The sequence below is a fragment of the Phodopus roborovskii genome, unplaced genomic scaffold (assembly GCF_943737965.1).
Source record: "Phodopus roborovskii unplaced genomic scaffold, PHOROB, whole genome shotgun sequence".
In the NCBI taxonomy this organism is placed as follows: Eukaryota; Metazoa; Chordata; class Mammalia; order Rodentia; family Cricetidae; genus Phodopus; species Phodopus roborovskii.
The window spans coordinates 43,633,814-43,649,168 of record NW_026126418.1 but is presented as its reverse complement, the minus strand read 5'-3'; the positions used below and the strand labels follow the sequence as shown (position 1 = coordinate 43,649,168).

General features: G+C 39.9%; 1 protein-coding gene across 1 annotated transcript in view; it reads right to left on the bottom strand.

Annotated features, from left to right (window-relative positions):
- The window catches only part of Pla2r1 (phospholipase A2 receptor 1), a 113,489-nt gene that overhangs the window by 75,936 nt on the left and 22,198 nt on the right, over positions 1-15,355 (bottom strand). Inside the window, exons 4-6 of the mRNA XM_051184602.1 lie at positions 10,264-10,437; positions 4,960-5,073; positions 4,212-4,352 (exon numbers count right to left, since the gene is read on the bottom strand). Of these exons, the coding sequence (XP_051040559.1) occupies positions 4,212-4,352; positions 4,960-5,073; positions 10,264-10,437 (429 nt within the window). The remainder of the gene's footprint in view (positions 1-4,211; positions 4,353-4,959; positions 5,074-10,263; positions 10,438-15,355) is intronic.

The window sequence follows — 15,355 nt, the reverse complement described above, 5'->3', positions numbered from 1 at the left end:
TAAAGAACTAGTCTTATGATGGCCAGATGCTGCAGCATGACAATAAGTATGGGAATTTTCAGAAAACTATGTCTGTATCTACTACTTAAAAGAAGGTTCCAGAAGGGGAACCTGCTAGAAATCAGTCTGGGAAAGCTTGCATAGAATTTTAAACAGCTGCTGCTTCTTTGTTTGTTTGTTTGTTTTTTGAGACTGGATTTCCCTGCTGTCCTGGAACTCTCTTTGTAGATCAGGTTGTCTCCTTGAACTCACAGAGATCTGCCTGCCTCCCCTGTGTGGGATTAAAGGTGTGCACCGCCACTGCCCAACTAAAACCATCTGCTTTTTTCAAGCTTATTGGCCTCAAAAAAAAAAAAAAAAAAAAAACCCCAAAACACACACACACAAGGCTGTACTTAAATGAAGAAAGAGACTCGGAACTCGGATATAGCAGTAGTTGAGAAATTGCTCCTTATATTTAGTGACACACAGACTGCGCACAGTAAAACCAACCAAGCAAGTGCAGAGTCAAATTGCACCCATGGCTAAATGGCCCTACAGACATCTACAGAACATTCCAACAGCTGCCTAAGCTGTATTTTCCACCATAAGCATAAATCATTCTCCATGACAGATAATATGCCTGGCCACAAGACAATTCTCAACAAATGGACAAAAACTGAGATCACATCGACTATTTTTTCAGCACCATGCAAGAAAACTAGAAGGCAGGAACAAGAAAGGACGCCATGCTAATGCACGTAAATTAAATGATTGGCTTTTGACCAGCCAATAAATCGAGAAGAAATTTAAAAATTCTTTTGAAACAGATGTGAATAGAGACACAACATGCCAGAATTTATGGGTTAAAGCAAAAGCAGCATTGACGAGAAAGTGTGTAGCTATCATCCCTTACATGTGAGTGATAGAAAATTCTAACAATTCGGTGTTACGCCTTCAAGGGGCCAGAAAAAGAAGAGCAAACCAAATTTCAAATTAACAGAGGAAAATAAATAAAGATCAGAGTAAAAATGAATAAAATTGAGATTAAAGAATACAAAATGTCACTGAAACAATGTGTTAGATTCTTCAAACACAACAGACAATTCCTTAGCTCGATTAAGAAAAAACAAAAATACTCAAGTAAAACCAGAGATGGAAAGGAAGACATTGACTTTTGGGCATGATGGTGGACTAAAGGTTATTTCTGTGAAAGCCAGTGAAGGAGAAAAATCAGGGAAAAAAAAAAAAAAAAAAAAAAAACAAACAACAAAACCCCCAAACAAACCAACAGCTCACCAATTGAGAATAAGCCAGGAGTTCGATAACTCTGGTCACTGAATAATCTATCCATTATTCACCGGGGTAGAGTGATGGAGTGCGGGAATTCTGCAGTTCTAAATGTATGTGTGATATCACACCATCCCTCCAGCAGGGTCACTAACATTGTGAATGAGAATGGCCCCCATAGGCTCATACACTTGAATGCTTGGTCCCCAGTTGGTGGAACTGTTTGGGAGGGTTTGGGAGGTGTGGCTTTGTTGGAGGAGGTGTGTCACTGGGCATAGGCTCTGAGGTTCAAAAGCCTCCCACTATTCTCAGTGTGCCCTCTCTTCTTCCTACTTGTGGATCAAAAGCTCTCAGCTGTTCCTGCCGCCATACTTTTCCTTTGCCGTCACAGGCTCTAACTCTATGAAACTGTAAGCCTAATTGAAGGTTTGTTTTATAAGTTGTCCTCATCATGGTATTTCCTCACAGAGTAGAAAAGGAACTAAGACAATACTCAAAAAGTCTTGAAAATGAAGCTGGGTTCTCTGCTTGCACTTGTTTTAGTGCTGTGGTTGCTTTGTGCACCTGAGGACAACCCTCAGGTAAAACATTAGCCACCCCAGGGGGTATGATCAGGAGTTTCAGGAGGGTGATCATATTTACCCATCTCATAGAATGCAACGGTAAGTGTGGCCAGCAGAAGCCACTGGTATTGCAGAGAAAGAAAATTCCTGTTATAAAGACAACTGGCAGACATTAACACTTGTTTAATCTACATTCAGCAGCAACAAAAGCAACAGGACAAGAATCTTCACATTCAGCTGACTAATCCCTCCATACTTGAAACTGGCAATTTCTGGGGACCCAGAAAGAAGTCACTTTAGGACCTCCTCTTTTCACCTCTGTGATTTTGGAATTGTCCCTTTTAAATTTCCCGTGCGCTTTTATCCCTTCATATATTCATCAAATTTTGTTTTTGAAAGATTTTTATTTTGAGCAATATTTTTCTATCCCTTCTATGTTTCCTTCCTTCACCCTGCATTTAGCTTCTGACCCTCCTGCTTCTACTTCCTGGTGTATGTGGTGCTTAGTGCTGAACCCAGCAACACTTTATTGCTTTAGAAATGCTTTATAGTGTAAACTGAGCAGAGAAGAGCTGAAAGCTTTGTCCTTGAATCTGTCACACTCTCACTACTTTTGTCCTACAGTTCCTGGAGTCCTCCCCACAGCAATTGTCAAAAGAAGGAAATAAAGAGGATTCAAACTGTCCCTGTGTGTAGATTCCATCATCTTACACAGAGACCCTCCCCAACCCCACAGAGAAACTATTAGAAATAATAAATGAATTCAAGGTTGCAGGACACAACACATCAAATTCAGGACTATAAGCTGACAGTGGATTATCTGATATAGAAATAAAACCAATTTATAATAAATATGAAAAATAGAGTGAGAAAAAAATTACCCGAGTTGAAAATTCTCTGGAATAAAGTCTGTAAAACATTAATGAAAAAATTAAAGAGAATACAAAAAATGGGAAGATGGTCATTATACGTGGATTGGAAAAATCACTATTGCTACAGTTCTCACACTACCCAAAGTGGTTCATATAATCTGTGCATTTGCTATCAAAATACTAGTGATGTTCTTCATAGACCTAAATGGGCGAGACTCGATATTTATCTGGAACCATAAACCCCTCAAATAGTCAAAGCCACCCTAGGCAAAGAGAACAAAACGGGTGTTAGACTATTTGACTTTGGAACATACTACAAAACTCTATTATTCAAAAAGAGTATAGGATTGGCATAAAGACAGACACACTGAACAGTGGAACAGTATAGAGAACTGAGAAGTGAGAGTATGCGTTGCAGCAAATGATTTTAAACAAAAGTCATAAGAACATCTGGGCGGTGGTGCACGTCTTTAACCCCAGCACTCCAGAGGCAGAGGCAGGCAGATCTCTGTTGAGTTCAAGACCAGTCTGGTGTACAAACAGCCAGGGCTGTTACACAGAGAAATCTTGTCTTGAAAAACAAAACAGAAAACCAGACAAAGATGTCATAAGGACATGGACTGGAGAAAGAAAAGTCTTTTCATTCAATGGTGTTGATGTTATCCTCTGGCCTCAGGATGCTCACATGGTATACACACCCATACACATGTGCACATACACCATATGTATGCACTTTGTACATATAATGGACACTGTCAATGCATACGTAATGCACACACTGATACATGCAGATGAATAAAAAACAGTGAAAATGATAGAATTGGACTAGGTTACATCATACTAGATTATAACTAGGTATTATTTGAGTCTTAATATAACCCAAATTTTGCTCAGCATTTTAGTAGGGAAATGTGTTACTGATATGAGACGTGGGATGTGGTAGAAACCTCCTGAAATACTACAGGAGAGGGCAGGAGTCAGGATGAACTGCCCTGACTCTGTTGCATGCCAGGTGACCAGACTTAATACATCATATTGTTCAAATAGCCAGAAGAGAGGCACTTGAATGGTATCACCACAAAGAAGTGATAGTTTGAGGTAATGGATGTGATGATCATTGCACAATACACATATGCATCAAGACACATTGTACTTCATAACCACATACAGTTATTATGTTAAAAGTGAACAAAAAAGAAAATACACATTATAAAAAGTACTATGTTGTTTTATTTTATCTTTAAGTATGCTACAAGAGAAAGCATAATTTGGTTTCCTAATGTGGAATGACAAAGATTGAAGATCTTTTAAAAGAAAGGGAAGACACGTCTGCTTGGCTCATGTTACTCTGTTGTAGTTCTGAGTAAATGAATTTTTTTTTTTAGGATGACAGGGATCACATACATTTTTATTCATATAACCACAAACCCAATTTTGCTAAGTTCCAAAAAATTTAATGCATTGAGTGGGCATGTGGACAACCAATGAAGACTGGAAGAGTGCTTACCAAGTATTTCATGAGCAGTGGAGTTTACATCCCGCTTGCATACATAAGGCAAGGTAGACTCACAGTCCCTGCTCCTCCAGGCAGCTGAGGCAAATTTCAGTGTTCCACAGTGATACTCAACAAATGGCCCAGCATTTATCTCTGAAAATGAATACGCATGGAAATGTAGTTTCAGCACAAAAGTTAGCCCTTCAAGATTGCCCTTAAGTTAGCCTTAAAGCCTAAAGCCCTTAAAGTTAGCCCTTAAGTCGTCTCACTTTGCGCCCCCTACAGGACATTTGTTATCTGTAATTTTCAAGTTCAAGTCCAGGCATAACAATGATTTTCCAAAGATGCCTAAAGAGCCACTTTCGTTGTTTTGGAGTAGAGTTGAATATTTTGTCATTTGTTGCTATTTTGAAAATAGCAGTCTATCTCTAAACCCAATTCTGCTGCAATACTAGCTAAATAGCTTATCTTTCTGACTTCTGATTTCTGGAAAACTTGCCTTAAAAGAACTTAGTAATGCTAAAACTATATTTATAAACTATGAGGTGTGGAGGCATACACCTATATCCCAGCACTTGAGAGGCTTAGGAAGGAAAACTGAGAGCTTCAGGCTTGCTTGTATCGCATAGGAGACCCTGACCTAAAGAAAAAAATCATTAACCACTCACAGAAGGAGATTTTTTTTTTTTTTATAGGATTGCTATGTTTAATTCTACAACATAGCCCAGCATGTTGAAGGTAGAGGAGGTGCTGTGGGTACCTGGGCTCCAGTTCAGGTAGCTGAGCGCTGTGCCGTCAGACCACTGCCAACCAGCCTTTTCATCCAGCTGATTCAAACCCATCCATACTTCTACTGCCTCCCTGCTCAGCTGTCCTGAGAACATGATCAAGGCATTAGAACAGAAAAGAAGATAGACAGAATGAAATGAAAGTCAAACTCAGCACTCATCACTTTCTCGAATTGTTATTTCTCCATGTCATAAAGCCACAGGTAGTGCCAGACTGTGATTAAAAACAGGTCTTGTGACCCTCATGCTGGAGCTTCAGTGTGACAAAGCAGGGTTAGACCGTCCACAGTCACACGGCAAGCTTCCCAAGACCTACGACCTACTGACAGCAATAAGCAGTGTCCAGCTCTGGTTTGAAGGTGCCCTGTTCAGGATTCGAGGCTCTCCCATTTCCCCCCAGCTCACACGCTTCCAGAGAGGGGACAGAGTCCAGTGTTCACACTTAGTGAGTGGAAGCCCAGCTGAGCTGCTGGGAGCCGCCTGAATAGAAACATCATAGTGTAAGAAGCCCGGGGCTCTGGAGGCCTCAGCATAGAAAAATGTGCCTGTAGAAATTGTATAATTATGGTTTTTTTTTTAGTGTGGCTAAGTTGAAAAACATTTTTCTAGTATGTACATGTACTACTTTGTACAATAAAACTGGGGTGGGGTAGGGACAACCCATGTCTTGTCTTTTAGTGAAAATGGCTAATTTTGTGACTCTTTCCAAGGTTTAGTAGCATTATACCCAGTCTCTTCCTGATATCCATCTGCTTTCTGCTTTCAATAGTACTGTTGGATAAAATTGGTTAACTTTCCCATGAGGACGAGAGGTGGACTGGACAAGACAGGGAGACATATCCATATTCCATACCCAGGCAAAGTGCTAAGTGACATTTTAAATAACCTAATTCAAATACTAATTATTCTTGAAGTTACTCCACATACTCAAAACTGAGCAATTTTATTTACTAAAAAACACAAAAGCTTCATGCAATTTGTAATTCATGTTTAAAGGTACACACACACAAAACAAGCAAAAACAACCAAAAAATCAACCAACCAAACAAACAAAGCCCACACCACTCTTTATAACTAAATTTATCTTTAACACATAAGTATAAACTTGAAACTAAATTCCTTTAGATGGTTTTGTCATTTGTGGCAGCCTAGATATTTCTTTATCTCAAAATTTTCATTCACCAGTGACTAGCAAGAGATGCTAGACTTGTATCATCACTTAAAATACTTTGATTAGGACAGTTTCTGTCTTTATGAATAGACTTCTATTTTCCCAAACAATCCCCAAAGCCTAATTATAGACTTGAAATGTTTAAATAAGATCCAGTGACAGATCTTATTTTTTTAAAATTGCTATTCAAGCTTGATGAATAGGTAGAAAATTCTCCCATGAGAGACTATGGCAGTTAAGATAGATAACAACTGTAATTCATAAATGGTGTGCAAGCTTTTGCATAAGACCCATTACACATTAGTAATGATTTTGGAAATTGGTATTTTACTCCAATAAGATTCAGTCAAATTAGTTTTGATGATAATTCCCTGCTTGTGCAGAACTGTGAGAGAAGGGCAAGCGTGCACTGTGCATCCATTTATCACAGTCCTTCTGGGACGAGTCTCTGGCTTTGTAAAGCTGTAAGGCTGCTTCCTCTTCCCTCCAGTGAATCTCATTCCACAGACACAGAAAAAAGCAAGTGGAACATTGCACTAAGGTTTATATAGGAATGACTAGCAACAACAACAAACACATGTCAAAACAATTGTATCTGCCTATTTCAACAGCAGATTAGTCTGTTTCTACAAAGCTACAATACTATGCAGCAAACTGGTTTTGTGTAACTAAACGGAGTAACAAGATGTAGGACTGAAATGATGGCTTAGGGGAAAGAGTGCTCACTCTGCCATCATCAGGGCCTGAGTTCAAATGCTCAGCACCCTCATTAAGAAGCTGGATGTCACTGGGATGCTGTAACCTTAACATTTGGGGACAGAAACAAGACTCCAGGAGCTCACTGGCCAGAAAGCCTAGCTGAACTTGTGAATAAGGCAGAGAGTAATACAGAAAGATGTCTGACATCTAGTTCTGCCCTCTAACTGTGTGTATGCAGGAACACATGCATATGTACACTCATAAACATAAGCCTCACATGTAGCACACACACACACACACACACACACACACAATGTAGAACTATATATTTACCTCTACAGACATGAACACAGGCAGGTTAAATTGAATAAAATTGCGTACATAGCTGTCAATTGGTGAACCCACACCATTTGTTATGCATGCCAGGCACTTTCCTAAGTCTCTCCCTGCATTATAATGATATGTAATGTACATCACCAAGAGGGTACTATCATTATTTCCACTTGGTACAGGGGAAACTGACACATCAAGAGGCTAAATCACTTCTTGAGGAACTGCCAGTAGGTGGTCGTAGGAGGATTCAAACCCGACAGGTGCCCCTCTCTTCCTTGCACCCATGTACTACCTAACAGCATCTTGTGCCTTATACAGTACTGATTTCCATGGATATCCACCTTTGTTTGTTTGTTATGTTATTATCTTGACACAGCTAGCATCATCTGGAAAGAGGGAATCTCTACTGAGGAAAGTCCTCCATCGGGTTGGCCTATAGGCAAGTCTGTGGGTCATTATCTTGATTCATGATTGTTGTGGGAGGGCCCAGCCACCCCTGGGTATGAAAGCAGGCTCAGCAGAACCAGTAAGCAGAACCCCTACATTGTCTGTGCTTTGGTTCCTGTCTTGAGTTCCTGACCTGACTTTCCTCCCCAATGACTATTATCTGGAAGTGCACAAAGAAATAAACACTTTTCCCAAGTGACTCTTGGCCATGGTGTTTATCAGAGCACTAGAAAGCAAACTGGAACATTATGTCTGAACACATGCCTTTCCTTGTTTTGTGGGACATGATTAAAGCTAAGTTATAAGTGGCAGATTTCCCCCCTATTTGCTTTTCTTTCTATATGGTTGAATTTTAATTTCTAAAGCTACAGATGAAGTAAAAATTGATTTAAAAATGTGTCAGAAACTCAATAAAAGTAACTAATAGTTCTTAATGCTTCCAAATTAGTTTTTAAAATTAACAGGTTATTAAAATGTACATGTGTGCGCCAGTGAGTGTGTGCAGGCTGAGGGCAACTCTCAGACTTAGATTTCTCCTGCCTCATTGCGGGACCTGGGGATAGAACTGAGGTCATCAGACTTGTGCACAAGCACCCCTACCTATTGAACTACCCCTGCCAAGTTCCAAATAACCCTTTAATGGTTCACGGATGAACTGGATCTAAAGAGAGGAAGAGGAGGGGTGGATGACAGAGGAAACACAAGTTCCAGCTCATTGTCACAATCCTGTTTGAGGCAGGGTAGAAAGTTATGAAAAATTGTTGGCACATAGGAGGGAAAGCATGAAAATAAACAGGCCTTTCATCCGAGGTCTGGCTTACCTATCCTGCTGATGGAGTCAGGAAACTTCAGGTGACACTGGCACCTGATAGGGCAAAATATTGTTTACAGACACACACACACACACACACACACACACACACACACACACACACACACACACATGTCATTGTAAAAATATCTAGATAGACTCTCTCTTGAGATGGTGATGTCCATGTTTCTGCCTTATTCTTCCCTGAGTGCTTCTTTCTTAACCCTGTGTTTACCATCCACGTTAAAAAATGTCATTTAGTAAATCGCTAATCCTGCTTCACATTAGTTTACTCTTAAATTCTTTTTTCCTCGCCACTGAACAACAAATTCTGTTTACCAATAGAGGTTCATAACAGATAAGAAATCTTCCAGGCTGATGTGGGGGATGGAGTGTAGCTATTCCTCTGTGCTCATCACCATTGACAACTTGGGGGTTTGTCTGGGGCCCAATGAAAGTATTGTTGGTGAGTTCCCCTGACTTACCCCTTACCTGTTTGGTCTTGATAAACTCAGCTTGCCTTTCATCATGGGTTTTGTTTTTTTGTGATGTTTATTAAGTATTATTAGAAACGAAGTTAAAAATCCCATAGCATTGTTCATATCCCATTCTTGGATCAGATAAGAACAATACATAGTTTATCCAGAAGGATATTTCCATAAAGATTGATTTACTGATGTCTCAAGTCATGCCTTAAAGATAGCAGTCTGAGACATCATAAGAAAGCTGTCTCCCCAACAGTACATTGCAAACTCCAAACATACTAGGAATGGCCACTTCTACACTTTGTTTTGACCCTATAGCCTAGGAGCTATATAAGAATATCTTTTCATAAATCCCCAACTCTATAATTCTGAGGATCCATAAAATTATTTTCTTTGTCAAAGCCACAAATCTCAATTTTGCCTGAATGGCAGTCCCTTAGGGACCGGGACCACTTTTAGCCTGCTGTGGGAATAAAGAAAAGGTGTCCCCTCCCATCACTGCTGGCACTTAGACTATTTAGTTAGCATGCAGGGTTTTTTTTTTTTTTTTTTTTTTTTTTTGCCCATTAGTATTACCAAAGGTTTTGTGATGAACCTGCACACCACAAATGATGGATAGGTTATTAATAAATAGATTAATAAATATATTAATATTAACAAATATAATTATTTATCAATGGAATTGGATATCTAAGTTTTGCAGATGACAAGAATCTTAACTTTAGGAGCTCCTCTAATCCATTTGCAGGAGTTGAAGCTCACCTAGGTCACACACTATAGCTACAAATTCTCTTCCCCAAGGAGAAAACTAAGACATGAGTAGGTACCAAAGATGATGGCATAGTATTTATACAAAAAGTCAGAGCCAGGCTGTGGTGGTGCACACCTTTAATTCTAGCACTTGGGAGGCAGAGGTAGGCTGACTTCTGAGTTTGAGGCCAGCCTGCTCTACAGAGCGAGTCCAAGGACAGCAAGGATTACACAGAGAAACTCTTTCTCAAAAAATGAAAAGAAAAATAAAGTTCAGGATTAGAAGGGAGGTGAGATGGCTCAGTGAGTAAGAGCACTTGCCACTAAGTCTGGCAACCTGAGTTTGATCCCCACAACCCCACAACCACACTGGAGGGAACTGACTTCTGTAAAAATGTTCTCTGACCTTTGCATGCATGCATACAGAAACACACACACTGAATAAATTAAGTTTTAAATATTCAGAATTAGGTCTTGGGCTATACTAAGAAAAGAAAAACATTTGCATCCAAGGACAGAATGGCTCACAATAGCCATTATTTATTGCATCAGTATCAATGTGCATCATTCCCATACTCACTCCTTATGAAGTTTTCTTCCTTTTCATCTGTAATACTTAGTAAAGCACCTCCTTGCATCTGACATGAAGCATGTGCCTCATTCCAGGAGAGAGATGAAAGCAGGTTGAACTGGTAGCAAATGCTTGAGTTGACGTTCTTGTGCCACACAGCATCACAGAACACCTCTGTGGAGGCTGAAAACAATGTTCATTCAAAACACAACAGTCTTCTCTGTGCCATTAGTGATACCTGATATTTCCAAGATGAATTTAAATAAAATGATTGTATCTTGTAACCTCTAAAACTCCAGTGCCTTGACTAGGTCTTGTGTGAAGTATGCATTGCTGCTCCATTAATATCTTATGGTTAAGCTCTTTCAAAATTTACCCAAGGTAACTCAAGACATGATCAGTAAAGAATCTCTGATACTTTCAAGGAAATAAGAGGAACCAGTTTCAAAAGAAAGAAAGGAAATGAAGTGTTTGAGAAAATATGTTGATTCTTTAAAAAGCAAGCATCAGAACTATACATTCAACATGGGAATTAAATATTTGCTTGGGATAGACCTTAATGCTGTTCCAAAAACCTTTCTCCTTTAATACCAAACTGCCAAAATGGAGTGAAAAATGATAAGTAGATACATGTGTCAACAATGAACACATGTTGTCATTGCCTATGGAGACAATGATACTAATTTCAAGTAGTTCTTCAGAGAAGAATAGAAACAAAATCCATTTATAAGACACTGGTCAAAAATTCCATAATATATAACAATCTAAGAAATAGTGGAGAGGCTACTTTAAATGCCCTTCCACGATAATGAGATTGATGATTACCTTATATGCCATCCTAGAGCCTTTATCTAGTAGCTGATGGAAGCAGAAGCAGATACCCACAGCTAAACACTGAGCCAAACTTCTGGAATCCAGTTGCAGACAGGGAAGAGTGATGAGCAAAGGAGTCAGGATGGTGTGTGTGTGTGTGTGTGTGTAAATTTTAGAAACTATTTTGCTGGTGTGGTTAGAATGTCCTCATTGAGATGGAGCCCTTCATCCCTGAGATGGAACCCTTCATCACTGAGATAGAGCCCTTCATCATTGAGATGGGACCCTTCACCATTGCCTTTAGGTAAAAGGTAGGCCTTCCCTGAGATGGACAGTATACTGGGTTTAGACTTTAGATTGGCCACATTTATTTGCTGTGACTGCTAAAACCATGAAAGTTGATTGAGAACATTCAAAAGAGATGTGTAGTGTAACACAGCTTGTCTGGAGAAGCAGATGTCTGCTGTGGAATAATCCCCCTGTACACTGTGAAAATTTGTTGCTGTGATTGGTTTAATAAACAAGCTGACTGACAAATAGTTGAATAGAAAGAGGTTAGGTGGGAGAGCCAAACTGAGAATGCTGGGAAGGAGAAAGGCAGAGTCAGAGGGTTGCCAGCCAAATGCAAAATGAGTTTGACAAACAAAATGTCATAGATGTGATAGAGATAAAAGCCATGTGGCAAAATGTAGATTAATAGAAATGGGCTAATTTAAGTTCTAAGTGCTAGTTACTAATAAGCCTGAGCTATTGGCCAAGCCATTTATAATTAACATTAAGTCTCTTTGCAGGTTATTTGGAAACTGGCAGGCAGGACAGAAACTTTCTCCTACATATATCACTTGGGGCTACCTGCATAGAACTGTAAGCTCTAATATTTGAGTCAAACAAATGTGAATGGCAAATGAACTGACTTGTTAGGAGAAGATGAGTGTCTACTTCAAGTGTTCGACTTAAGTTTCTCTATTTATAATCTTAGAAATAAGCACAGATAATACAATCTAACTCACCCGGGGATGTGTATACACAGCCCACATGCTACCACTTGCAAACACTTTGGTGCAACTATTTAATATGTAGAATTTGAAGAGGTTCTGAAGAAAAGGTTATCTTGAAAGAGCAAGACCAACTCTTGACAAAAGCAGAACCCAGATCAGTTGAGGTGTCCTTCACACCTTTTCTTGTTATGTGTACAGCTGTGATCTGTATTATAATCAAGACTTACTGTAAGGTCATCCTTCATGTCAGAAGTGAGAATCAGGTGCCCCATGCCCAGGATTAACCTCTGCCACTTTGCCATCCTTGAGTAGCCACAGGTCACTCAGACAAGCCCTCCTTAGGAAGAACTTTGAATTTTTGCCTTGAAGGCTGTGTTTCCTAGTGTTTGCTTCAAGTAACATCTGCTTTACAATCAGGACTAGGCTTTAAATGCATGCTCCTGAGTTTTACGGCAGGCCTGGTTTATAACCTCTGAGACTGAGATCAGGGAATCAGCCTTTTAAAAACAACCTGCTACAGATTTCCTTGGCACACTGAAGTCCTATACACTTTTCCCTACCTTTCATTGTCTCAGTGGTCACACCAGATGAATATGGTCAACCTAAGGTCTAAACCCAGTGTATTGCTCACCCCAGGGAAGGCCTATCACTTTACCTAAAGGTAATGATAATGGATTGCATCTCAGTAAGGACAGTGTACCACCCCAGAAAAATAGTTTCTAAACATTTCTCTTTCTCTTCCTCCTTTGCTTTCTCCTTCCTTAAATGCTATTTGGTGACAAACTTGTTTTCTGTTGTCTTTAATATAGGACCCTTTCAAAAATGCATCTACCTTTAGGTGTAGAATGTTACAGCCATTGGATCAGTTTCTTCTCATTTTCTCCCATCATACAATCTATCAATTTCTTTGGGAGTATGCTGTCCTCTACATCACTCCTACTGAAAATTTCCCTTAGGTATATAACCAAAGTATGTGGTCTGAACCCTACTTCTGTTCTCTGAGAGATCACATAGAAGCCATCAATTGCTTTCACTTTTATGCATCTGTAGTGCCTCAGTTGTATGATTTCCAGATGCATTGCAAGATAGCTGATCATCCTTTGTCCTTAAAAAGAGACAAAAATAGCTGGCCAGTGGTGGTGCATGCCTTTAATCCTAGCACTTGGGAGGCAGAGGCAGATGGATCTCTGTGAGTTTGAGGGCAGCCTGATCTGTAGAGTGAGCTCCAGGACAGGCTACAAAGCTACAGAGAAACCCTATCTCCAAAACAAAACAAAACAAAAAGACAAAACAAAGCAAGAGAGAGAGAGAGAGAGAGAGAGAGAGAGAGAGAGAGAGAGAGAGGGAGAGAGAGAAATCTCCCTATGGTGGCCCCTATCCCAGTTATTGTCTTCTCCTGCTCTCCAATCATTATATACTTTTATGCACATTCTGTCTCTAATTTCTCATCTCCTAAAGTTTTTATTGCAACGTAAGTCATGCACCATGTAATTCATCCATTTAAACTACATAATCCAATCTTTTAGTATAATCGGGAGAGTGTGGAACCATCATAATTGCTTTAGAACGGTTAAATCATATGAAGAAGAAACAGTACTCATGAGGGGTGACTCCCCATTTCCCTTTCATTCCTCAGTCCCATCTACCTCCAGCCTATAGCAACCATTAATCTAGTTTCTGTGTCTAGATTTGCTTATGCTATATATTTCATATAACTGAAATTATGTACTGTGTGCTACTTTGTGCCTGGCTTTGCTCTCTTAGCATTGTGTTTTCAAGAGTCATTTATGTTATGGCCTGTAGCAATATTTATTTATTTATTTTTTTACTGCTCAACATTATGTATTATATGGTATGTTAGTTAGCAGCTTTCCAATTTGACATAAGTTGGAGTCATGAGGGAGGACGGACCTTAATTAAAGGATTGTCTCCATCAGGTTGGCCTGTGGGCGTGTCTATGGGGCATTTTCTTGATTAATGGTTGATGTTGGAGGGCTGTGATGGAGTGAATGAGGATGGCCCCCATATTTACTTGAATGTTTGGTTCCCCACATATTTGAGGGGGTCACAGTAAAGAAACTGCTGACCGCCTTATGTTATGGTTAAGGGGGAGATTTTTAATATAGATATGAAAGAGAACAGAGAGAAACAGCAGCAGACTGAACATGACCAGAGCTATCTGTGAGAGACGTAGAATGACCAGAGACAGAATAGACACTGTATAGTGAGTACAACCCGGTTATAAGAAGGAAGCAGGGAGGGAAGCCCACAAGCTGGAGGGAGCTAAGGTAGAGAAGGAAGGGGAAAGGGCTAGGATACTAGTGTGGACTTTGAAATGTATAACAGGTACTTATGGCACTGAGGGAGCCTGGAGGTGGTATAGGCTTTGATACACAACCACAGGTATATGTCAATGGAGCCAAACAGCTCTTCTACCGGAGGTAAGGGAAATGACTCCTTTTGACAGATGAGAACTGATTTCACAAGTTGTTGAGGAATGGTGGCTTTTATCTGTTCACCAGAAATCCTCCTATAGGCTGGGTTCAGCTCATTTCTGGATATTTGTAGAACCTTTTGGAGTCTGCGGAATTGAAATTTCTGTTGAATGCAGCACCCAGCTGGTGAACTGTTTAGGAAGGACTGGGAGGTGTGGCCTTGTTGGAGAAAGTGTGTCACTGAGGGTGGGATTTGAGGTTTCAAAAGCCTACTGTGTTTGCAAGATGTGAGCTCTCAGCTACTGCCCTAGCACCACACCTGTCTGCCTCTTGCCATACTTCCTGCCATGATGGTCAGTAAGCAATCCCCCATCCCAGGATTTCTTGTTTCCATGGTTATGGTGTCTCTTCACAGCAATAGAACAGTAACTAAGACAAGGGCCTAACCCACTTGTAGGCAGTACCACCCCTGAGAACCTTTCGGATTGCATAAACTCAGAATTTTTTATATATTCTAGATATATTATCCTTAGAAGGCAAATTATTTATAAATATTTCTCACACTTGTGGGAAATCTTTTGAGGTGAGGGCCCTGGGGATAGAACTTGGGATCTCAGTCATGCTAGACAAGCACTAAGCCATTCCCTTCAGTGTCCTGATATGGTCTTTGAAGCACATGTTTTGTTTGTTTGTTTATTGATGAAGAGGGATATAACACATTGCTGATTCATTTTAGAGACTCTGGTGAGGGTGGCAAATACAGGTTGTACCAAACTATTCTGTTCTATCATTCAAATTACTTATCAAAACTGTATAGAACAGGGGTTCTCAACCCTTAGGTTACAACCCCCTTGG